We start from the raw sequence: 24,487 nt of genomic DNA, 5'->3' as shown, positions 1-24,487 counted from the left end.
AGAAAATGCCATGTAACTTTTGAGGACACTTGATGATGATAAATCCAAAGAGCAAAGGAAAAATTCCTCCTCGAGATTATTCTTCATTTGTGGGTTTCAAAATTCCAATCTATCTGAAATACATAAATATGGTAATTTTTGGAGACTAAGACCATTATGCTTATTTTAAGACCAATAGCAACAACAGCAACATATTATCTAAACCATTTTAGGAAAAAAAAAAAAAAACAAGAAATTTGAAGAAAATTAGTTTATTTGGGAAAATATCAAAATAATTAAACTCGTGTATTACGTTTAGTTAGCAGTTACTACACTGTTGAAGGTTTTATGAAATTCTCTTGTGATAATATATTTTATTCAAAATGTATGTAACTATATATTTGTAAGCTAACAGAATTAGAAAATTCGATAGTGTCTGCAAGCCTTTATAGAACAGAACACTTCGTAGTTGGCAAAGCATTTTTATAGTTCTTCTTGATCCTCAGACAACCCTGTGAGACAGGCGGGAAGTCTTTACCATCTCTACTTTGCGGTTTGGGACCCTGAAGCTCAGAGACTTTGAGGCACGTTTCCAAGGACAATAAGTGTGGATCTCCTATTTTTTTGCTTCAGTTTTATATATTTTCCTGTAGATCCCAAACAGATAAGGGCTAAGCAGTCAGTGAGATGGGGACAATTTGAACCTGTGTAAAGAATAAAGGTAAATCAATCCAAGGTCTACAAGATTTATGTAAATTGGAGTATCATCTTTTCAGATTACATTGTTATCATGTGAGGTACATATTGTTGATGACTACTCGTGTTTTATAAATAAGCAAATTAGACTGAAGGATAAACCAACCAGCAAAATTTCCAACAACTAATTTAAGTACTACATGATCAAAACTGCTGATGTAAATGTCTTAAAACAAATGGAATGGACCATTGAGTTTTCCAACGTTTTATACAGGATAAGGTTTGTGACTATTTTTTAAATTAAATCTTTCCCTGACATAACAGATTATCTGAGTATATCTTACTTAAACCATTTATTCTATCCATTTAATAAAAAGGTGGGGGGAATCTTTTGTTAAAAGAAAGGAGGGCAGGCAGGACAGAGACGGTATCTCCGTGCTTCAGAGCAGTGCACGGCAGGTGCACAGAAGTTGCATACATTATAGTGCAAGCAGCAAATCCCCATGCTCCATCAATTTTGTATGGAGAAAAGAAGTGGGGAGGGCAAAGGAAAATGGTACATACAAGTCCACAGTGGAGTGACCTGGTATACTGGATATACCTCATGTCATTTGAACACAAGACAATGCTAATAAGATCTGTCACAATAACAGAGTGTGGGTGTCAAGAGTCCACACAGAGAAGTGGAAAAAGAGGTCCCGATTACCTGCACAAGTTTCATTTCATAGTGTACCACCCCTAGTTATAAGTGATTTTGAATCTTTCTGTTTAGGTTTGCTTTTTGAAAAGAAATCACAAAATATTGAAACAAATATCATTGTTTGGCTTAATTCAGGTATTCTTAATTAAACAGTACCACAGACTTTATTGAGCAATTGAAAATATACACAAGGAACAATAGCTTTTTCTCTGTATTTTTTTTTAATTTGACTGTCTTCTGATTAAATAACCCAGTTTCAATCATGAAAAGGGCACTTGTTTCTACAGTAGCTGTGTACAGCTTGCTCAGTTCCAAGTACTGTCGCCATGTTTCTTCCTTGCCATTGCTGAGGTTATATCTCCACTTGCTCAGGAAGCAAATTCTAGAAGGTTGCAAGAATTAACCCCCTAAGTTGTTCTTTCAGATTCTATTTCTCCATAGAGTTCAGCTAACTTTTTAAATTCGGGTCCCCAGTCTCCAAGGTAGTGATAATCCTGATCTGATTGTGTGGTTGCTGAATCCAGTGAGCTGATGGACCCAGCCTCTGACCTCTGACCTTCATAGGCGTAAGTCTGAAGAGAGTCATAAGGGGGGACGCTGGGGTCTAGGTCGGCTTCTGCCAGTTTTTGCTTAATAAATTCCTGAACATCTATACTTTCCAGGGTGGACAATGTCTGGTGTCTGGGGGTGAGTTTCACTTCGGGTCTGATATCTCTCCGATACTTGAGCTCCTCCGCGGCAGATGGATTCCTCAAGGCTGTGATGTCAAAGGCCTCGGTGTCTTCCTCACCACCACCCTCGTCATCGTAGGTGACCACATTCTCCCGCACGTCCTCCTCAGAGAGGATCAGGGGCTCTTTTTTGCTGCGTCTCAGGGTGATAAAAAGTACTACAATTGCTGAAGGAAAATGGAAAGAGGATGGAGAGTTAGAAAAAAAGGAAAGAAGTTCTTGGAGATTTGACATCAGCAACTACATTCCATTTAGGCTTGCATCGTAGCACGATCCTGATCTCTGAGCTTTCTGGATAACAGTTGGAGAGTTTTTTAAAATCTCAAGGAATGCGAAAAATGATTAGCTCTACAAGGCCTTGGGAATCACTGATCTTCTCTAGAAAAACATGATATTCTCATTTGTCACGCTTATGCATTCGGGATTCCTGGATCACCGTGGTCTATCATCCAGTCTTCACACTGAGGGAAACAGATGATGGAAGAGCGTACGGAATTTTGCCTGGAAGAATCATGGTGTGTGTTGTTCTATGTATAGCAAAAGATGTTATTTTATTTGCACCTAACTTACGTTTCATAGGAATTTTTCAGGTTACCAAAAAGTTTTTACATAACTTCTTGATTTAATCCTCCCAGCAAAGTATGGGTTTCCTCAAGGAAACTGAGGCTCCAGAGAAATTACATGAATAACTAAGATCCAAGTCTAAGACAACACAAATGGCGGATGGAAGAACTTAGTCTGTAATCTATGACTTCTCACACCAGAGGTGATGAAGCTGCCGTTATCATGTTCCATTTTGTTACTTAAAAAATATGGAACAAGGGACTGAGTTGGGCATGTGGATTATTACCAGTAATGTCACAAACATTAGATGAAATGATGGAAATGGATCTTGGGCACTTCGCTTTGGCTGTTTCTCAGTATTTTCACATCTTTCTATTTGACGATACTAAGCCATTACTAAATAGAAAGAATTACCTCACTTCTACTTTGTGCTATTAGGCCCAATATTCTTTACTTCAGCGCTACAGCATGTTCTTGGTCAGCTGATAGTCTAGGTTTTATTTTTAGATTTGTTTTTAAAGATTTTATTTATTTATTCGACAGAGATAGAGACAGCCAGCGAGAGAGGGAACACAAGCAGGGGAAGTGGGAGAGGAAGAAGCAGGCTCATAGCGGAGGAGCCTGATGTGGGGCTCGATCCCATAACGCCGGGATCACGCCCTGAGCCAAAGGCAGACGCTTTAGCGCTGTGCCACCCAGGCGCCCCTAGTCTAGGTTTTATGATAGCAGTTACTAGGTGCGTGGTTATTTTAAACATTCTTTATAATATAATAAGCAAAGAAGTACATTCAAAAGGCATGTATATATGTGTGTATATAATGTGTATATATATGTATAACATAGATAAATATACATATATAGAAACAGTTTTTATATATAGCATGTGACATATTTATGCTATATACACACACAAATATACACCTACAGACATATATTTTTATCTGAAATTTGCATTTCTATATTGTATTTTATCTATTTATTTCTGTTTACTGTATTTTATCTGGCAACCTTAACTGATATGTATCTTTAACAAATACTTGTAAAGCAAACAAATACCAGGTTAGCTATTCTCTGATAAAGAACATAAAGGTACCTTTTACCTCATACCTCTAAAAAATCACTTCTCTTACTTTATCATTATTGTTTCCTTGTTTCTCTTTATAATTTAACCCATTTTATGCATCTCCCTAAATGATATAATATATGAACCTTGCCTGTTTTTAAACTAGATATCACGGTGTATATGAATTCTGAAGATGACAATAGAATGAGGAAAAGGAGATTTTCAAGCCAGAAGTGCAAAGGACAATTACCAGAAAGTTTACTATACATGGAAAGAGATGGTCACAATGTACTGGAGAATCTAATTTTGCAGAGAAAGGGCCAGTGAGTGCCTATGGGAATGAAGGAGAAAAAAAAAAAAAAAAGGACAAAACACTTATAGAAAGAGCCAGAAAATCATCTTGAAAAGTATGGAATAAAAGGACTCAGTAACGGCAGAATTGAATGAGGGAGATGATGGCAGACATGGGAAGACAGTGAGTCACTGTGTCTGGAGTGATTATTGAAAGCTGAAAAGGAAATGCGATGCCATGTGTGGCCCTGCTTCACCAATCTTCTGTTGGTTGGTTGGTTGGTTATTTATTTATTTATCTAAGATTCTTATTTTTAAGAAATCTCTAGACCCAATGTGGGGCTCTAACTTGTAACTGCAAGATCAAGTATCACATACTCTACTGACTGAACCAACCAGGCACCCCCAAATATTATGCTATTTAAAAACAGTTTCTCAAACATATTACTTATACTTCAAAGACATTCTCTAATACAACACCTTATTTTTAGAGAGAAGGAAAGACTTTTCTGAATATAGCAAATATGCATCTAAAACCTTTTTTTTTTTTTTTTAAGATTTTATTTATTTATTCGACAGAGATAGAGACAGCCAGTGAGAGAGGGAACACAAGCAGGGGGAGTGGGAGAGGAAGAAGCAGGCTCATAGCAGAGGAGCCTGATGTGGGGCTCGATCCCATAACGCCGGGATCACGCCCTGAGCCGAAGGCAGACGCTTAACCGCTGTGCCACCCAGGCGCCCCTAAAACCTTTTTTTTTTTTAAAGATTTACTTATTTATTTTGAGAGAGACATTGAGAGAGAGAGAGAGAGAGAGAAAGTGACTGGGGGAGGAGCAGAAGAAGAAGGAAAGAGAATCCCAAGCTGACTCCCTGCTGAGCATGGATCTCAACACTGGGTTTGATCCTAGGACCATGAGGTCATGACCTGAACAGAAATCAAGAGTGGACCCTTAACTGAGCCACCCAGGTGCCCCAATATCTTACTATTTATTTCAGTGTAAAACCAGCTGAGTGCATTCTAATTCAATGCCTCAAACAGCATCCCCAAGTAACTCACTTCATTCCATTCAGAGGTTTAGATTTATCATCCATTATATATTTCTGCTCATCTTTATGATTAAGTAAGGAGGTTGTTCTAAATTAAAACATCAATCTCTACAGACTATTTTTTTAATACTAAAATGTCTTACTTTTGTCACTAAATCAAGTTATCTTTCTTCATTTTAAAATGGTTGGTTGTTGATTTCAAGAGAGTCTATGTGCATGCGTAGTAGGGAGAATGTGATCAATACTATTATCGAAGTATGGAGGTAATTTGCATTCTTCACCAGTATCAGCCTCATGAAATATAGGGATAAAGCTGGGATTACTATTATGATAGCTTATATTTGCTTATTTTCCCAAATTAAAAAAAAATTCCTGATATATTTTGATTCAAAATATAGATATTAATTAAGCTTGAACTTTGAGATTTTACATCTCTTTCCTAGGAATGGACAGTTATTTGCCAGTGACCAGTGATATCTAGATTTATTCCATATCTATTTAATATATCAACATATAATTAACCATATAATCTGGGACATTTTTAAGAGTGAAAGGGGATTTCATTTACAATTACTCCAGGACATCAGGGCAAATATGGACATGTGGTCCCTCTAGTCAAAGGTAATTTTAAAGAAATTCAGAGAAAAATGTGGAAACACAGATAATAAGGTGTGTTTCCCAAGAATTGCTTTATATTAATGTTTGTTCAGTAGATGTTTCTGGAGCAAATGGCACACAGTAGATACTCTGTAAACAATTTTTATGCGGACTAACAAAACAATGATCTGTATGAAAGTAATGACGCAGCATAACCTCACTAGGAAAATAATTTATAAATACAGTTTTACGTCAGCTTATGGTCTTTAATAATACCAAACACCTAATTTTGCTTGATAATAATTTTTAATGTTTGAAAGCCAAACTAAATGTTAGACCAAAAAAATCCCCAAATCAAATATATTTTAGAGAATGAAGATAACAATTACACACATAGTTTTGAGACTTAAACTCTTTTTAAAAAATGGCAGCCAAATGAGTATATTCAAATGACTTTCCTCCCTTCCCCGCCCCCCCCTCCAGCCCGCCACACAGTCTATCAACCTGTACGTGTGAAACAAGGTACCTCTTCTTAAGGTGAGTCATGTGGGAAGAGATAATTTGACAGAGCCATGGCGTTGTAAAATAAATGAGATACAGTGCTTATCCCTTTGTTCAAAATTATATAAGATTTTCAGTATTTTGAAATTTTATATAATCTGGATTGAAATATTAAACTGAAGTATTTGGGGAGGATTTTATTCTAATGACTATTTTATCCTTGGTTGCTATATTTCTTTTTCTTCTCTTTGAGTTTGTTTAGGATTTTAAATCTATTTTATTCTTTTTATTTAAGAAACTTAAAATGAATTTATTGAGTTTTATTAGTTTTACTCAGGAAGGAATTCAAATTTGGGGAAACATTTTTATATTTCCTTTATCATATCATTCCACTCATTCATTTGTTCATTTATTTACCCATGATTCCAAAGTGTTCGGCGCTCTAAGGGGTGTTGCGTTTTCATAACTTGAACTGTCATACAGCTTGCATTTGAATACATTATATACTGACTCCCAACATATTTCCCCAAAATATTTTTCATGGCAGTTTTTTTTTTTTTACCCATAAATATTACTTCATTGGTTTTTATACCATCATATGTTGGTACTAAGTTTGGCAGAAATGAGGTGGCCCAAATCGGGGAGATAATTTTTATTAGCTCCTGTCATGCTATCGGTCATACCAGTTAATGGCACTTCTCATTGAAACTTATTTTTTCAAATCAAGGGGAGCCCACACAGTCATGTCAGATAGCTCAGCTGACAAGCAGGTTGGCACTTCTCTCCACACTGTTTCCACCTTTGCTCCTAGTCCCTCATTCTCCTCACATCAAATCCATCCCGACCCTCATTGATCAGGAAATTTATATCTAAGAGTAGGAACAATCCAGGTAGTGGACTCATCTAAATCACCTGCATATATGTGATGGACTGAAGGGCAGGTGACAGAGACCTGATTCAGAGCCTGACTCAATGGCTTATTGTGCTAAGCCGTGATTTAAGTTTGCTCTGCCAACTGCTCTGGACCGTCTCACAAGGAATGAGATGAAGTTGGGAAAGAAATGTCAGATCCCGGGAAGGGAAAGGGAACTCCAGTCATCCCTCCTCTGGCACCAAATTCTGAATGTATCGTGAAGGCTCACCCTAAATTCTCTCCCATTCATCCCATCAAAGAAGGATCTTGAAAAGGTAATCCTGACAAATCATAACCTGTCTCACAATGTGTACATGGACCATTCAAAGTGAGGCCCACTGGTTTTCAAGCACCAATTTCAGAGAATCGATATACACATGGATGGAGCCTATAAGAAAACATAAATAAGATCCACACAATTTTATAGATGACTCTAAGGTTCTTCACTAGTTGATACTTTATTTTTATAGATTTATAAATAGAAACAAGAGAATGTACGCGTCGCCTGAGATCATAGAGTTAATTAGTGGCAAAACTAGGGCTGGGTTTATACAAGTCATTTCTACGAATAGCTGATAATCAGAACATTTTTTCAATATTAAAATATTAATTTTACAATGTGTTTAGCCGTTAGTTTTTAATGTTATTTCAGAATAGCAAAAAGTTCTAAAATTAAGTTTTGCTACTTCCAGTGTTGCTGATATTTTCTTTGAAAATTATGAGTTTGCACATTAATGAACATATTTCAAAATTACAAATGACTACATTCTGAGTCTGTTGGCTAGGTATCTTCTGAATAACAATAAAAACTCTTACAAATGTCATGAAAAATAAAAATTACATTATAAATGATTGTTTAAACCCAAACTTATGAAATGATTCTGCAAACTTGGATAAAACTGTAGAAACACATTTGAGTTCCAATAAAAAGTGAAGGAGTAAACATATTAAATAGCACCTCTGTTTCATTAGACCTGTGGGAGAGCATAAAACTTAGAATGCTCTCTTGTTTACCCCAAAGGAGAAACTACATTTTTATAAAATCTATTAAAGGGAAGTATTGTTTCATGAAATAATAAAATGTTATTTTACATAATATACCTTAAATGTATCTGTATATTAACATTTTTCAATTAACTTTTTAAGCCTTTACCTTAGTATATAAAAATGGTTTGATAGTGATAGATGAAAACAGAAGGCAAAGATACGTGACTCCTGGTAAATTATCTTTCAGAATCAGGACTTTGGAAGAGTTTATACTGATGTCACTGTGTTCTATTCTTTGTGGTTTAGGTTAGGAAACCTGGAGGGATCAATATTTGTACCTATTTTATTTTATTATTATATTATTTTATTTTATTTTATTTTATTTTATGTTTTTGTTTAGTTCGTGAGTTTTTGTTTTAATTTCCAAACACAGAAAAATAATACTTAACTGTCTAAAGCGAGTAACAGTTGTAACCAATTAATACCTAAAGAAATAAAATTTAGACAGTGAAATACTTCCAGTGGTGATGCACTGAACCGCCATGCTCTGCTTTGCTAAGTGCAATTGATACATTTATTTATTTATTTTTAAGATTATTTATTTATTTATTTGAGAGAGCAAGCATGCGCATGCATGAGCGGTGGAGGGAGGAGAGGCAAAGGGAGAGGGATAAGCAGAGTCCCAGCTGAGCAGGGAGCCCCATGGGGGGCTTGATCCTGGGATCATGACCTGAGCCAAGGGCAGATGCTTAACCGCTTCAGGTAACCCACCCAGGCGCCCCTGGTACATTTAGATAGACAATTATTTTACCTCAGAGGAGCTTTTGACACTGTTGACTGCTCTATCTGCTTTGATATACTTTTTTTCCTTTGACTTTGATGACATTATACTTTACTCTTATTCCTCCCTCTTCTCTGACTTCCCCTTCACTCCGTCCTGCCCTCGCATCCTTCTTGATGCCATGACCACGCTGGAATTCATCACAGCTCAGCCTATTTTATTATCTCTCTCTTTAGATTTTCTTGCCGTAGTGACCTCAACAAAGTGCACCTCGGGAATCTCAGGGACTTCCAGTAAACATTTTGTTAATATTTTGATAAAAAATTTCATCCAGGGATCTACATCCTATTATCCAAGATCACTTGTGATTTCACCTGAGACATCTTGATATTACCTACTCTTCTACACCTCTGCTCTCACTCTGCTAGTCTAAACTGTGCTGAGCAAGACTGCTGGCCAATTGTGTTGCCTACGTGCTCTCTCTCCATCGTGAGACTTGTTCTCTACTTCATTTATAGCCATCTTTTTTCGAAACACAAATCTTATGATGGAACTCTCTTGTTTCTCTTGCTTTAAACGTTTCTTTATACTCGAGAACAAAGCCCATCATCTACTATGCTCAGTGAAGCCCCAAACTGTCTTACTGCTGTCTAAATATCCATCCCATTTCTCTGCCTCATTCTACCCTGCTCTCCACTCCTTCTGTACTGGTGATTTGTTTTTACCTCAGGAACAAAACAAGGAATATCCCTTGCAAAAAAAAGTCTTTCTCAACAATGCATATAGTTTTTTTCATTTTTGTTTTTTTGTATTTTTCTCCCATGTGTGAAAGTACTGAGAAAGGAGCAAAAGAGAAGGTTGTTAAGAGAAAGGAAGGAGGGAGAGAACATGCTAGATAAATAAGTATGTACCCACTTTGAACACTGACAGAAAGATTCCTTACATAGACTTCTCTTGTTATAGAAAAATCTGGATTTGTGGTCTCGTTGAAATAGCAGTTTTAAAGAGTTTATAGTAATAGCTTCAAATATGGTTACAATAACTTAGACTATGAAAATGATAACATATGACTAGAGAGAGTGCCTTATTTTTTATTAAAATGAAATATGGAAATCTAATAAAAAATCCTATTAAAGTTAATAAAGTTTAACATCTCTAAGGCCAAAATTATTTAGACTTAGTACTTTAAAATTCAGCTAACACTGATGATTATATAATATTTTCGACTAATAGAAATTTCTACAAGAAATCTATTTTTTATATGGTGTTTACATTCATTTTGGAATGCTATCACTATGTTCTTTGAAATAAATTATAAGAGCCCTTTTAATATGGTATTTGGAATTTTTAATATGAATTTTTTTTAATGGATCCTTTCCCAACAGATTTCTCTCATAGTCTATCCTTTCTTCTGATATTTCAACTCTTTCATCACATTTGAATCAAATTATTTCTAGAGCAGCTATGGTATCGAGAAAGCTAATTAAAAGGAAGTCTGCACAGCTATATTTTGTGGTCCAAATTTTGTGTTCCTAATTGTGTCCTGTCAAATCAACTGTCTTTCTCTCTTTTCTAATGCACGGCGGGCCATCGTAGGGTACAATCGGAAACACCATCAGACCACATTAGGAGGCAGGATGACTTACCTAGGAGAATGACAACACACAGCAGAATAGCGATTAAGGCCCCTGTACTCAAACCAGCCGAGGACAGGAACGCTTCCGCATGGCAGGTCCGCACGCGCCCATCTCTCTCACATGCACAAACCCTGACGGTGAGGGTGCTGCTGCTGCTGAGAGAGGGGATTCCACCATCAGAGATCATAATGGGGAGATAATACACATCCTGAATAGTTCGACTAAATCTCCTCCGCCTTGTCAGAATGCTGGCTGTGTTATCTATGACAGACATAAGCAAAACAAAACGTACTTAGTAAAGCCTCCATTCAAGATTCACATTTCTTTTAATGGATAAAATGGGTATGCGTGATTTTTTTTTTAATTTTAGTTTTTGAAATGGACACAGGAACATAAAGGGGCGATCATTAAAGAGTGACAAATACATGTTCTTAAGCTGAGATACTGACTTGGAAAAATTAATTGAGCCCAAACTAAAAGAGAAGGGGAGGAGTGGAAGACAGAGGAGCGAAGAAGCAGTCAACATTCTGGACATGGACATAATAGCAAAAAGATTTAAAAGACTACAGATGGCTTCATCCAAAGGGTCCTAAACTTTGACATGAGACAGTGGTCCCCACCCCAAACCTAGTGACTCAAGGTAAGCAATAGGAACACACATCTGTATTATTAGCAAACTATTCAGGTGAGGTTAATGCACAGAAAAGGGGGCCACTGGTATAGATGATAAATTATGGAAAGACCAGATAAATTGATAAACTTTTTCAGACTTAATTGTAATTTGAAGCACTCTTGTTATAGTAGGCGCATCATGGAAAGTTAATGATGAATAAAATAGTTAATTCTATTTTTTAGGTTGTTTTAAAATGCTATATATTACATTAAATGCTTGCATGGTCAATCTGTGGATTATAGATGTTGATCAATCCACACAACCCTATAAGGAAGAAGACATTAAATTTCTAAGTTTTTAGGAAAAATCATTTTTACTATAATAATAATTAAAAAAAACCCCCTGAGACCCAGAGGATAAATTGCCCGAAGTCATAGAGCTAGTGAATCATCAGGATACAACCTCAATACATTCTAGAACCCTGCTCAAAACCACAATGTCATACTGCCTTTTTACCCATTTATCTCTAATTATATTGGTGTTCTCAAAGTACACGTAGTATATGGTTATCTTAGTATTGTTAGTCCACATTCCAGCAAGTCTGTTGGCCAAAAGTCCCTTCTGGTGTACACTTAGAGGTGCTGTGCAGATTCCCTGCATGGAATAACTAGCTGTCCTAGCTGTAGATTATCACCTGGCCCTATGTTGTGTCCCTCTGGAGCAGCACTTCGTCAATGACTCATTGCTCCAAGGTTACATGGGTGGAGCCATTTCTACTGAATGTAGACATAGTGAACAGCAGGTTTAGTTCCAGAACTTTACTCTTGGGTCAGCTGTGAGGCATTAAATTTGCATAACAGCTCAATTTCTCACTCTGTTCAACCTTCCTCCTCCCACTGCCCCACAGATGTTGATCTCAAGGGCACACTCCTATAAACAACCTGCCCTCTAAACCCAGGTCAGAGTTTGCTTCCAGAGAACCTAACCTGCAACTACACCTATGAGTTAATTAATTACTTTCCACTAAAAAGTATATTTAGGAACTCTTTTATCTCATCAATTTTTTTATTCTGAAAATTGGAATTCTGTTACATTTAAGTATGTTTTAGATAGTCATGATACAATACCCTACAGCTATGCTTTCTTGATTTTACATGGCCAAATTAATGCAATAGAAAGATAATAAATTTTTCAAATATTCAATGGAATACAGGTAATAAAACACATGAATCATATATATGTATTTATAATCACATACACACATACACATAAGATTATATATGTATACATATACATAAAATTGAAGGTTTGTTATAAAGCATAAATAACCTAATGAATAATTACAAAAGGTTTTCTTACCCAGTAGAAAAGGAAAAAAAGAAATTTGTCAATTGTCTATTCTGAAACAAGTTGAGAACAGAGAAAGAAAAAGTGCAGAAATTACATCATGTCTATTGTATAACTACAACAGTCACAAGCACTCTCCCAGAAACCTGAGCTTTGAGGAAGCACATCTCTTGGCTGTAGGATGTTGCATCATGATTAATATAAACTTCCCTATATGTACAACCCTCTAGTCTTAAGGCAAAGGTACGAACTAAGTGCTCACAGGCACAAACACGTTTGAGAACCTCACTGCTGGCCTCTGAAGAAGAGATATAAGGCACTGGTCCTTGATTTCAATAAACATGATTAATAATGTGTAGAATGACCTAACACGCAATGGTAGGTGTGGACTCCCTTTTATGGCTCTGACCTAATGCTCACTTTACATTCTTAATCTGGAAGCATACTCTCTTTCAGAATAATTATTGGAAGTGCAATCAGAAACATAGTCAGAAACAAGGAGAAAGCCAGAAAATGTTTCTAGTGCACCTTAAGTTCTTAAATAGAAAGCTCTCAGACACAGAGACATAAAAACATTCTTTCTGTTTTGTTTTCCAGTTGAAGTTCTGACTTTTGAAAAGAAAAGAGGATTCAGGAAGCAAAGAGCTTCCTACCTAGAGAGATTTAGCAGAGCAGAATAATGAGCTTCTGGAAAGGGATATTTTGTATCTAACCGGAACAGCAAAAATGTACTTCACTGAAGGCTCACTGAACTTGAACAAGAAAACTTTGAACGAAAATGAAAGAGGTAAGAAGATATATATGCATACATATACATACATATCTTATTTATTTTTATACTTATCTACAGTGAACAAAATTTGTCTTGTTGAAACTGCAAAATTACGTGTCAAGAGCAACAACAAATCTCTAAACTTGAAGTATAATTAAAACAGTATAAACCAAGTATTATAGAAAATTTTGACTTCCAAGTGGATAAAAAATTAATATGAGCTGAATAAAGGGCAACTATAGTAGGATGGAACATCTGTGAATGAAAAGCGCTAATTATCAATGCCAAATAAAGGACAGTCTCTAATAATGTGTACCCAAGTTTGGTTCTTAATTCTAATTCTCAATAGTTTGGATGACGACAGAAGCTCATAGAAAATCTTGGAAGCCAAGCAAATATATTTGGTTAGGATTCAAAAAGACACTGAACAGCTAGCCCAAAGACCTTAAACTAAAACAATGTGAAACAAAGATGCATATTAGATGGTAAAAATATCATATAGGAGAGATCCTGACTAACAGTGATTATTTTGCAATATACATCTCTGAAAGCAGGAATGAGGACATAGGGAGGTCAAAAACAAAAACAAAAAACAAACTAAAACAGTCTTGGAATAATTCAGTAAAGGTATGGCATATCTACACATCTCTTTATTGAGAAGACTGCACTGGAACACTGCATACTTTTGAGTCTACTAGCTTAAAAGTGCTATTTTACCTCAATGGGTGTTTTAGAGGACTTTGGGTTGAGAAACAAATTAGAAAAATATGTCACATGAAGAGTCTTTGAAGCAATAGTGTGAAAATTCTGCATGCCCCATATGGATTCAGGTGACCAAAAGGTCTCAAAATGGCCAGAAAAACTGGGAAACTCTCTTAGTAATTCATGTCTTTCTGAATATAATCAATATATTCCTGATATTCCCAGCAACTATATCTCAGTGTAATTTGGAAATATCCTTGAATGTGGTTTAATCTTTCAAAACAGATGACAAAGCATTCTTTATTTTGATATATATTCTATTTCTTTTTCTTGAAAGGATACGGGCACATACAGGAGAAGGTAAGGAGACAGCTATGCATATATAAGTTCTGACTCATGTACACACTTTAAAAATAGTGAAAGAAGTGAGATTTGGAGTCCTTTGAAAAGCGATCATAAGAATAAAATTCATTTTGGAGCTCTAAGAACTCCAGGGACTTTATAACTGATTGATAATTCATAATAAGCTTTTACAATAAAATATATTGTTGAATAGATAGGTACACTTGCAACCTCTATGTTTCTACAGGGACAGAAGGCTACAAATATGATAGTACAATGCAAGTTGCATATTAGTTCTGGAATTCAGACATAATTTTCTGAAACTACTATTACGTGTCCTATTTTCTTTAACATTTTTTTTTAAAGATTATTTATTTATTTAGAGAGAGAGAGAGCAAGGAGAGGGGTAAAGGGATTGGAAGAAAGAATCTCCAGCAGACTCCATGCTGAGTGTGGAGCCTGATGTGGGGCTTGCTCCCACAACCCTGAGAACATGACTTGAGCCGAAATCACGAGTCACACACTCAACTGACTGAGTCACCCAGGTGCCCCTTTTTGTTTAATATTTTGAGAGACACTGAAAGATTCTAATCTCTGTGCTACTTGTGTAAACTGTAAAACAATTGAAGTTAAAAATAGGGATGCTTTTTAAATACTCTCTGGGGCAAAAACAGATCATATATTAAAGTCCAATATTTGCCTTATATCTTGTTAAGTATTAAAACTATGTGTTCTTCAAAACACTTAAATTATTAGACACCTAAATGCTCCCTGCCATTTCATAGAATTCTTTGATAATGCAGGTATAAATATGCTTTAACTCAAGCATAGCCATCAGACTATTAAAATAATATTTCTGAATCCATCAGAACAACAGAAGTGTTTGAGATCCCCAGATGTGGATCTCTAACTGAACTAAACTTTTTTTTTTTTTAATCTGTCTGAAGTGAAAGCGAAACTTAATTTCACCAGACAGATAAATATGCGTGGCTTCATATTGTTCTCATTTATTTTCTGGTCTTCCAGCAGCAATAAGATCCACTCATCATTTAACTATGATCGGAGCCCATGCATGAAACAATGCTCTTTTGCTTTTCTGTAAAGCTCCTTTCACATAATAGGTACTTGATAAATAATGATTTGAACTACACTCAGCAGGAGCTTGTCTTCTGTTACAGTCTCCTTATTATGTTGACATGTATTAAGACATTAAAACGAAAATGAATTTATATATCCTGCAACACTTAAGCAACATTATCTCCTCATGCTCTGTACTAAACATGCATTCCTTCTCTCCTGCTTCCTGGCTTCCCCTTCTTTTAGCTTCGAATTGCCCTAATATCAATTTTCAGACTCCTGCTCTGCCTGTTCATTTAAGTTTGTAAACATCCTCCTGGCCTCACTTGCATTTCTGCCAAGCACAAGTGTATGATCCAATATGTCATTATGTTCTTAGTTTGCACCCTGGAATGTCATCCCTTTGACCATCTGCCACACTCCTTCTTGATAATCTTTAAATCTCAGATAAACACAACCATCCAATGTCTAAGGTTTCTGCTTTCAGATTCATTAAAAAGAAAATATGTTAGTAAAATAATTATAACCATCTCAACTGGCTCCACCAAGTGTGTAGAGAAACTTAGACTATGCTCTCAAAGGAGATTAGTAATCAATCTATTAATATCCATTCTTTTTTTTTAAAAAGATTTTATTTATTTATTCGACAGAGATAGAGACAGCCAGAGAGAGAGGGAACACAAGCAGGGGGAGTGGGAGAGGAAGAAGCAGGCTCATAGCGGAAGAGCCTGATGTGGGGCTCGATCCCAGATCACCGGGATCACGCCCTGAGCTGAAGGCAGATGCTTAACCGCTGTGCCACCCAGGCACCCCTATTAATATCCATTCTTTATCAGATGCTAGGCAGTAGCTATTCTGAGTTTCTTTTGCCATTTTCTTTTGAGCCCACATCTTCCACTCACAGCAGGAAAACATCTTTCCCCAAAAGAAGCTACCATCTATTATCAGCATTTTAAAACCACGTTTGAAACTGCTCAATTCGTCTTTGCCATTCATTATGTCTGTATATACAAGACTATGTATTAGAGACTTAAAAAAGAACAAATACATCTGAAGCAAAAATATGAATCTTGAAGAATATCAGCAAATCTGCTCATGAATAACACATGAATTTGCATAAGTGTTAATAACTGTGGAGAAGGTGATAAAGACAAAAAAAAGAAGCTTTTAAAATAGAAATTCAACCCAAAATTCAAAATATTCATGAACATACCACAATAATATAATACTTGTAGAGGTAGACATAAGAGTAGTTTACAAAAAAAAAGAAAAAAAAAGTGTATGAACTATAAGAGAAACCCTTTACCCATTATTTTTTTTTTAAAGATTTCATTTATTTATTCGACAGAGATAGAGACAGCCAGTGAGAGAGGGAACACAAGCAGGGGGAGTGGGAGAGGAAGAAGCAGGCTCATAGCGGAAGAGCCTGATGTGGGGCTCGATCCCAGAACGCCGGGATCACGCCCTGAGCCGAAGGCAGACGCTCAACCGCTGTGCCACCCAGGCACCTCCCCCTTTACCCATTATTGATCACATACCTTTAACAACTGCTAGTATTCTTAGTAGGGAATGGGTGAATCAAAGTAGAAGATGCTATGTTTGGAGTAACTAAATTTATAAACACTGAAGGAGATCGTAAGGATAAATCCTTAGCTTTAAAAAGCAAACACATAATCCTATTTATGAAGTCATGAATGTTTCCCCTGCCTCAGGGCAGAGGGTGGAGTACAAGTCCTACAGGAGTCATTACGTCCTTCCAACCAGTAAGGCAGAGAATAAGCTACAATTTCCCAGAAACCAAACCGAAGAGGCCTGGAACGGTACAGCTAGTCATATTTTTATTTTTTCTCCTTTTATGTTTTTGCACAAAGAATATGCGTTTTCTGTCCTTTTGTTGTCACCGTGAGTAGGAATATAAAAAGGGGAAAGGCGGTAGAGTCGGACAAATACATTAAGGAAAAATATATAGAAATAAAAAAAAAATCAACAGAGATTAAAATAACTAAGAAGAAAAGAATATTTTCCTATCTAGAGCAAAAGGGCCACTAAAACAAGCCATTATATTTGCAAGTCACGCTTCCCCGTTTTAGGGTCAAGATGGTATGTGACCTGTTTGCCTTCTCAAAAGTCACATTTTGAGTCTCTACCTTCTCTTAAAGGACAGTGTGATTCGATCAGGTGTGACAGCACTCATGTTAGTAAGGAGCACTGAGAGTTGACTGGGAGGGAAAGGAGGTGTCTCAAAGCACCGAAACAGCGAGTCTCGGCCTCGCCGGGCCGCAGGTAAGTCTGAGCAAGTCTGAGCGAGGGAAGCTGCCACAGATCCACTGTAGGATGTTTGAGGCATCGTTCGTACTATACTCTTAGCTCAGACTATGTGTGTGTTATTTTATTTAGGAAGGGAGAGACTGCTAAATGGTCTCTTGAAGCCCTATGGATAAAAACAGAATTTTAAATGGTTATACTCTGTAGAGGAATTAAGCACATTACACCACCAGCTGTGAGTTCTCATTTGGAGGACAAAGATAAACTGTGGGAATATTGACTACTACAAAACTGATAATGCCAAAGAAGGAGAAAATATACATGAAATCTCGGGTGGTTCCCAGTATGTATCCAACTAAATAACTGCATTTCACTACCAATGGACTGTGACATCTGAAAGAAAAGGCCTACAAAAGACAGCTTTTTTTTTTTTTAACAGATAAGACTTTTTTTTTTTTAAAGCTTTTATTCATCCATTTGAGAGAAAGAGAAAGAGCGAGAGAGAACCAGCAGGCGGAGGGGCAGAGGGAGAGGGAGAAGCGGACTCCCTCCTGAGTAAGGAGCCTGAGGCTGGGGCTCCATCCTAGGACCCTGAGATCATGACCTGAGCTGAAGGCAGACACTTAACTGACTGCGCCACCCAGGCTCCCCCAAAAGACACCTTTTTAACAACTTTTTAACATAGTCAAATTTGAAAATAGTCCTTATCTTAAACTCAATGTAAAGTTAGATATCCTTTCACCAAACCCAAGTAGCCATAAGGAAAAACACTATTTTCCAGGATTGCCTTTTAAATATTTTGCTAAAAATCATGAAACAACTTATAAATAATATGACTGTCATTTTTAGAAGTATAAATGGATATTGCAAAGAAACAATACAAGGTAATAAAAAGAAAGAAAAAAATCTTCAAAATGCTGCAGCAAGGTGAATATGATGATAGTCTACAGATTCTTTTGTTTAGTATGATTAAAATGGTAATCTTCAGGGGCGCCTGGGTGGCACAATGGTTAAGCGTCTGCCTTCGGCTCAGGGTGTGATCCCAGCATTATGGGATCGAGCCCCACATCAGGCTCCTCCGCTATGAGCCTGCTTCTTCCTCTCCCACTGCCTCTGCTTGTGTTCCCTCTCTCACTGGCTGTCTCTATCTCTGTCGAATAAATAAATAATTAAAAAAATAAATAAATAAAATAAAATGGTAATCTTCAGTGCAGCTCATTCATTTAAAAATGTGGTATTTGGAGTCATTCATTTTTAAACAATGGGAGTATCTACGAAAGTGGAAAACACATATCTGAAGAAGAGAACTGAGAGACAAATATGAGTAGTCTATATGTTCTTGAAAGCAAATCATCAACAAAATTATGATAAACATTTTCAAATTTGAAAGGCATATCAAATGTGATTTAGAGCCCTCCAAACAAACAGATAGGAGTGTGCATATAGTTACAAATGATCTCTTCCCCTAGTAAAATCTGTAAGATTTACAAATGCACTTGACAATTAGAATTAAGCCTAGGAATTAGGCTGGCAAATCTCCTTGCATCAAATAAAACCTAGTCCCTCAAGAGGCAGCATAAAGACCATGAAGCAGCACAGATTTACCTGGTAGACTAACGATTATTTTATATTGGGGGATTAGATTATACTTTTATATTACAAAATGAATGAACAAAGTTATTGTGTGCACATAACCCTGGTATAAGCTTATACTCCTGGACTTCGTGACATCATGGCTGCAGTTCATTGGCTATAGATATTTGATTAAGAAGTTGGAATTAAACAATGGAGTTTTTGAGGCTAAAACGAAGTTTACCTACTACAATTTAAAGATTAAGTGGTTGGGGGCACCTGGGGCGCTCAGTCCATTAAGTGTCTGACTCTTGATTTGGGCTCAGGTTATGATCTCAGGGTCATGAGATCAAGACTTGTGTGGGGCTCTGTGGTTGGTGGGGAGTCTACTTGAGATTCTCTCTCTCCCTTTCCCTCTGTCCCTCCCTCAGTCCCTGCACTGTCTCTTTAAAATAAACAAATAAATCTTTGGAAAAAAACAAACAAACGAAGATTAGGTGGTCATGGGAAAAATTTCATTTTAATCAGGAAGCATTTCATGCTTTTTTTTGTTGTTTAAAGTAATGTAATTTTAAACTGTTGTGACTTAAAAATTATCTTCTGAACTCTTTATTTTAAATAAAACTGTATTATTATAGTTAATACATGTTAGCTATGATAAATAAGGTCATTATTAAACAAACAATATATATTTTACTGTATGTGTTGTAAAAAGAAAAAGTAGAAATCCTTCATTTGGTTATTCTCCAAATTGAAGTCTTTAGTATTGAATAGGTAAGGGTCCTAATTTTCCAGATAAATAATGAAGATTTTGGTTAAGTACAAAGTTTTCTATCCACCCACGGTTTGGTACTCCAGCTACTAAAGGATTAATGGCAGAATATCCTTTTTTTTTTTTTTTTTAAAACATAGGATATAGCACAGTGCTTAATACTGATTATCTTCTCAACAGTGAATACGATGCCTGGGTCTCTGCTTTGCCACATCTCTCTGGCTAGATTCTTCTAACTGATGTTGCATTTTTTCATCTCTATGCTGTCTCAACTCCCCATCTAATTGAAAAGTATTCTTAGATTCACTCTACATAGCAGAACGGATCCTATCCTTTAAAGTCAAAACATGTTCCACGTCTTTTGAACAATACAACTTTTAGTGTATTTAAAGTAACTCAAGTTTCATTGCCTTCAGTCGCAAGTAACATTTCATAACATCCTGGTTTCCCCAACTAGATGGCAAGTTCCCTGAAAGCAGGAGCTTTGTGTTTTAATGCCTAACATTCTGGACAGCTTAGACCACTCACTGCCTTATACACCGGAGACAGTGCATGCCACCTTACAGATTAAGTGGTAGATGTTAATCTAAGAGCTGACTACAGAATTCCTTTTAGAGAAAACAAAACAAAACACATTCGTTCTAAGAAGAGAGAGTAAGAATGGTGATGAATAGTGACATACTATGAATCTTCTATAGAATGCTGGAAGCCAGTGTAAATGTCAGGCAATGAAATAAAGCTCTGTGTGTGTGTGTGTGTGTGTGTGTGTGTGTGTGTGTGTGTGTGTGTATTTCAGGTGCTTTGCTTCATTTTTAAATTAAATACAATAAATAAGTATATTCTTATTGAAAATATCCGAAGTCCATTTCACAGACATTTCTTAAGAAGCATGTTTTCTATATTATCATTATTGCTCATACATGTGATTAAACTCTACACTTAAATCATTATTTCTGTTTGATGTGTAATTATATATTGTTCATTTTATACTTTGTCTTTACCTTTTCAGATATTTAATCTTATCTTATTTTCATTTGGCTGCTGTAGCTCCAAATATTTTATCCATGGAATTTTATTATAATTGAGAGTTTTTAGAATTTCTGAGGCATTCAGCATTTTAAAATACTCTTCCCTAATTGTCATATGAGTGGTATCTTAATAGGAAGAGGATTATTTTATTGTAGTTTTTTTCAAATGTCACTAACTGAAGACCCATTGACTATTAGTTTGTAATTTTGCAAATGAGTACTTAAGGACCATTTATTCTCTTTACAATTTAAATTCATTGTCTGGAAATTGGTAAAATTATTTTCTTATCCGTCAAGTTAGGGAATTTCTCTGGGATTATATATATGTGTGTATATATATATATATTCTATCAATCTTAAATATTTCTTTACTCAGAGTAATTTATTTGGATATTTCATATTATGTTTCCATCTATGTATTTATATTTTAGTTAGCTTCAATGTGCTTTTTATAACTTGTAGCCCTTCAAATTCTTTGTATTTTGATCTCTCTTCAGAAGCATGAAATAGTAGTAATCATCTCCATATCTCCATTTCATGAAAGAGGAAACGAAGATAACACTGATAATAGGGACTTGGCAGTGGTCTCAAATATAATCAGCAGAGAACCCAAGTTTCAAATAGAGGCAACCTATTTCCAGAATCTACCTCTAAAACATTCTTTTTTTTTTTTTTTTTTTTTTTTTTTGCTGCTTTCCCCCGTATTTTTCTTAACAGATATTTACTTAAACTTTCCTCTGTGTCAGACATCATGGTAGGAGTTAGGAATACGGCAGGTAAATAAATCAGACAAAAGTCCTTGTATTGCTGGATCTTACAGTCTAAATGGGGAGAGAGCCCACAGTGTGACAAGTGCTATGATTAGGGAGATGCCCATTATCGTATAACCATCTGTTATTAAAAAAAAAAAAAATGGATCTGCTCTGGCTGATGACTCTTGGGCACTGAGTATTGGTGGCTGAAGTGCTGGCCAATTTGCTCTTAAGGGCGTTCACTTTTTCCAGTTATGATTCAGTGTACGGATGGAGTCAGGGTTTCCCAGACTTTGATGAAAAGAGGGAAGAGACGGAAACTTGGTAGATAATAGAAACCAGGAGAGGCAGCAAAATGCCAAGGGCCTCAAAAGAGCAGGAGGTGCCTAAGGACATGGACCCTACCTCTCAACCCCCTTAAGAGAGTGTGGGGAAAGCACTGGTCTCTTGGTCAGTGTTGCTTCTGCTTCCATTGCTTTGATTACTACTTCGGTTTTCAGCAGTGTCCATTTGAGTTTTCTCATTTCACCAGAAATTTTAAATTGGCCATGTTTTCATGTGTCCACTCAGAAAGTCTTTTCTAGATATTTCAGTATGGCTTTCTCTTTCTAATAGTAAGTTCATCCTAATATATACTAACTGCTTCTGTCTTTCAATCTACTCAACCTTTGCAATGCCCTCTGATCTTCCACTTAGGGAAGTTCTTTGAGCTTGGATTCCAGTGATTTCTCCAACATCGTAAGAGGGAGTGAGTGGATTTGGGTCAGCATTTAAATATCTTCTTGTGAATCTCAACACCACACTGCTTTGGGGATGACTTTCTGGATCTATCCCCAGGCCCAGTTTATTTAGCTGCACATAGTTACCCTACAGATTTAGAAGAATGAGTTTGCAATCTATTTTTATGCTACAATTTCTTTCATCTATTATTCCTTTCAGATACGTGCTAAGCTGGGCTGTTTTTTCATTGTACTCTGTTCACCCATACTTCTGGTACCAGTGTGTGCATTGAGCACACGGTACTTTGGGAGAAGGACTGCAGCAGACATTGGGGAGTAACAGGACAAACAGAAGCCAGAGAAATACGAAAAAATCAGCTAAGGTGGTACCGGGCACAGAGTGACAATGTTGTTACCCAATCCAACTATCAGAAATTTTGCAAAGGATCTTGGTTTTGTTCAGTATATAGGATGGTGTTCTGAACCAATTTTAATTAAATATTAAGGAATGAATTTCTGCAGCTTATCAGTGAACATCCAAGGAGCCAGCGTCTCTATGATAATTAAGTTATTACTCAACAGCATCCTTTCTTCTGAGCCCAGTTCATATCCCAACTATTTAACAAAACTGTTGCCAAACAATTCTTGTTTTATCAAATGGGGGTCTAGGTAAATAGTTTTTGACTGACCAATACTCTTAGTGATAACAAAGAGAAAAGCCTGAACATTCCAAGAAAATGTCTGTTTAAGGGCATACAGGAACTGCTGAATCAGATAACGGGATGGGGCAAGATTCCAGAGAGGGGAAGCACGTGAAAAGGGGGCTGCTGATTGCAATGCATTTGCTTGTACTAGAAACTAACGGGAGGATGGAATTCCAACCTGGGGACAGAGAAACTAGAACGTGTAGAAGTCTCCTGGGCCTGCAGTCAAATTGGAAATTGAGGTGCCTTAAACACATGGCTGGCTTTCCCTAAAGACATTTATTAGATTGAAAGTTTAAATTAGAAGTTTAATTGAAAGTTGAGCAGAAATCTAAAACTCTAAGTGGAAAAGGTCTGGAATACACAGAAGAGCTGTTTTGTTTTGTTTTGTTTTGTTTTGTTTTGTTTTTGCCCTTTCTTTGTATTGAACAGATAATAGTTAAAGTTAGGGACCAGGGCTATGGTCCCAGTACACAAACAAGCTCCCAGTTGGAAGTTCTAGAGGGCCCTGTCCTAACAACGGGGCACAGATTGGATCTGAACAAAACTACAAATCAATACACCACACATGACATCTAACAAAAAAATTACTAGACATACCAAGAAACACGACCATGTGTCCCAGTACTGTCTCTCCAATCTCCCCGATGACAGAAACCTGTCATCTTGTTGAGGTACGAGAGTTAGTTGACACGATTGTAAATTCGTTAAGATTAATATGTTTAAGAAATAGAGGAATAAAGAAAGGACAACTAATTTCACTAGAGATTTATCTTTCTACTAAAGGAAAGAAATTGCTTTCAATGAAAACAATCAGTGTTTGGGCTACAGTTTCTTTGGACATATTTTGTTTTGATAGGACCCTTTGTTTCTTTGAGCAGAGTATTAGCTGCATGCTGGTGTTTTCTACAGATATACCCACAGTGTATGTCAGAGGGAATACTGAAAAATAGGCCCCAAAGAAAGAGATTTTTATGTAAATAGGATGGAACATGCGAAGAGACATTTGTTCTCCGAGATCTGACTTGCTATGAGGACATTAGTGACGTTATATGATGGCGGGCTTAAACACGGTTAAGGTATCTGTCTCTGGAATAAGCTTAGTATACATATATGAGTAAGTTATAATAAATAAATAGGTTTTTTTTTTTTACAAAAGTTTTTAGTACGAATTAGTCCAATGTTGTGTCAAGAGGGATTGAGATTTTACCAGACTCACGTGCTAACAGGTTAGTCTGCTACAGATTTATGGATGCTGCCAGAAGATACAAGGCTCCTGGGTCAGGCACAAAGGACTTCATTACTCATGTCATAGCATGCAGCACGGGCTCTCAT

At 36.5% G+C, this 24,487-nt stretch overlaps 1 protein-coding gene across 1 annotated transcript in view; it reads right to left on the bottom strand.

Annotated features, from left to right (window-relative positions):
- Positions 1–259: 259 nt before the first annotated feature.
- Positions 260–24,487, bottom strand: part of CDH18 (cadherin 18) — a 312,552-nt gene continuing 288,324 nt past the window's right edge. Inside the window, exons 10-11 of the mRNA XM_008689887.2 lie at positions 10,497–10,748; positions 260–2,273 (exon numbers count right to left, since the gene is read on the bottom strand). Of these exons, the coding sequence (XP_008688109.1) occupies positions 1,783–2,273; positions 10,497–10,748 (743 nt within the window). The 3' untranslated portion in view covers positions 260–1,782. The remainder of the gene's footprint in view (positions 2,274–10,496; positions 10,749–24,487) is intronic.

This window comes from Ursus maritimus, unplaced genomic scaffold, assembly GCF_017311325.1.
Source record: "Ursus maritimus isolate PB19 unplaced genomic scaffold, ASM1731132v1 scaffold_15, whole genome shotgun sequence".
NCBI classification, from domain to species: domain Eukaryota; kingdom Metazoa; phylum Chordata; class Mammalia; order Carnivora; family Ursidae; genus Ursus; species Ursus maritimus.
The sequence above is the reverse complement of the archived record's forward strand: the minus strand, read 5'-3'. Positions and strand labels throughout refer to the sequence as shown.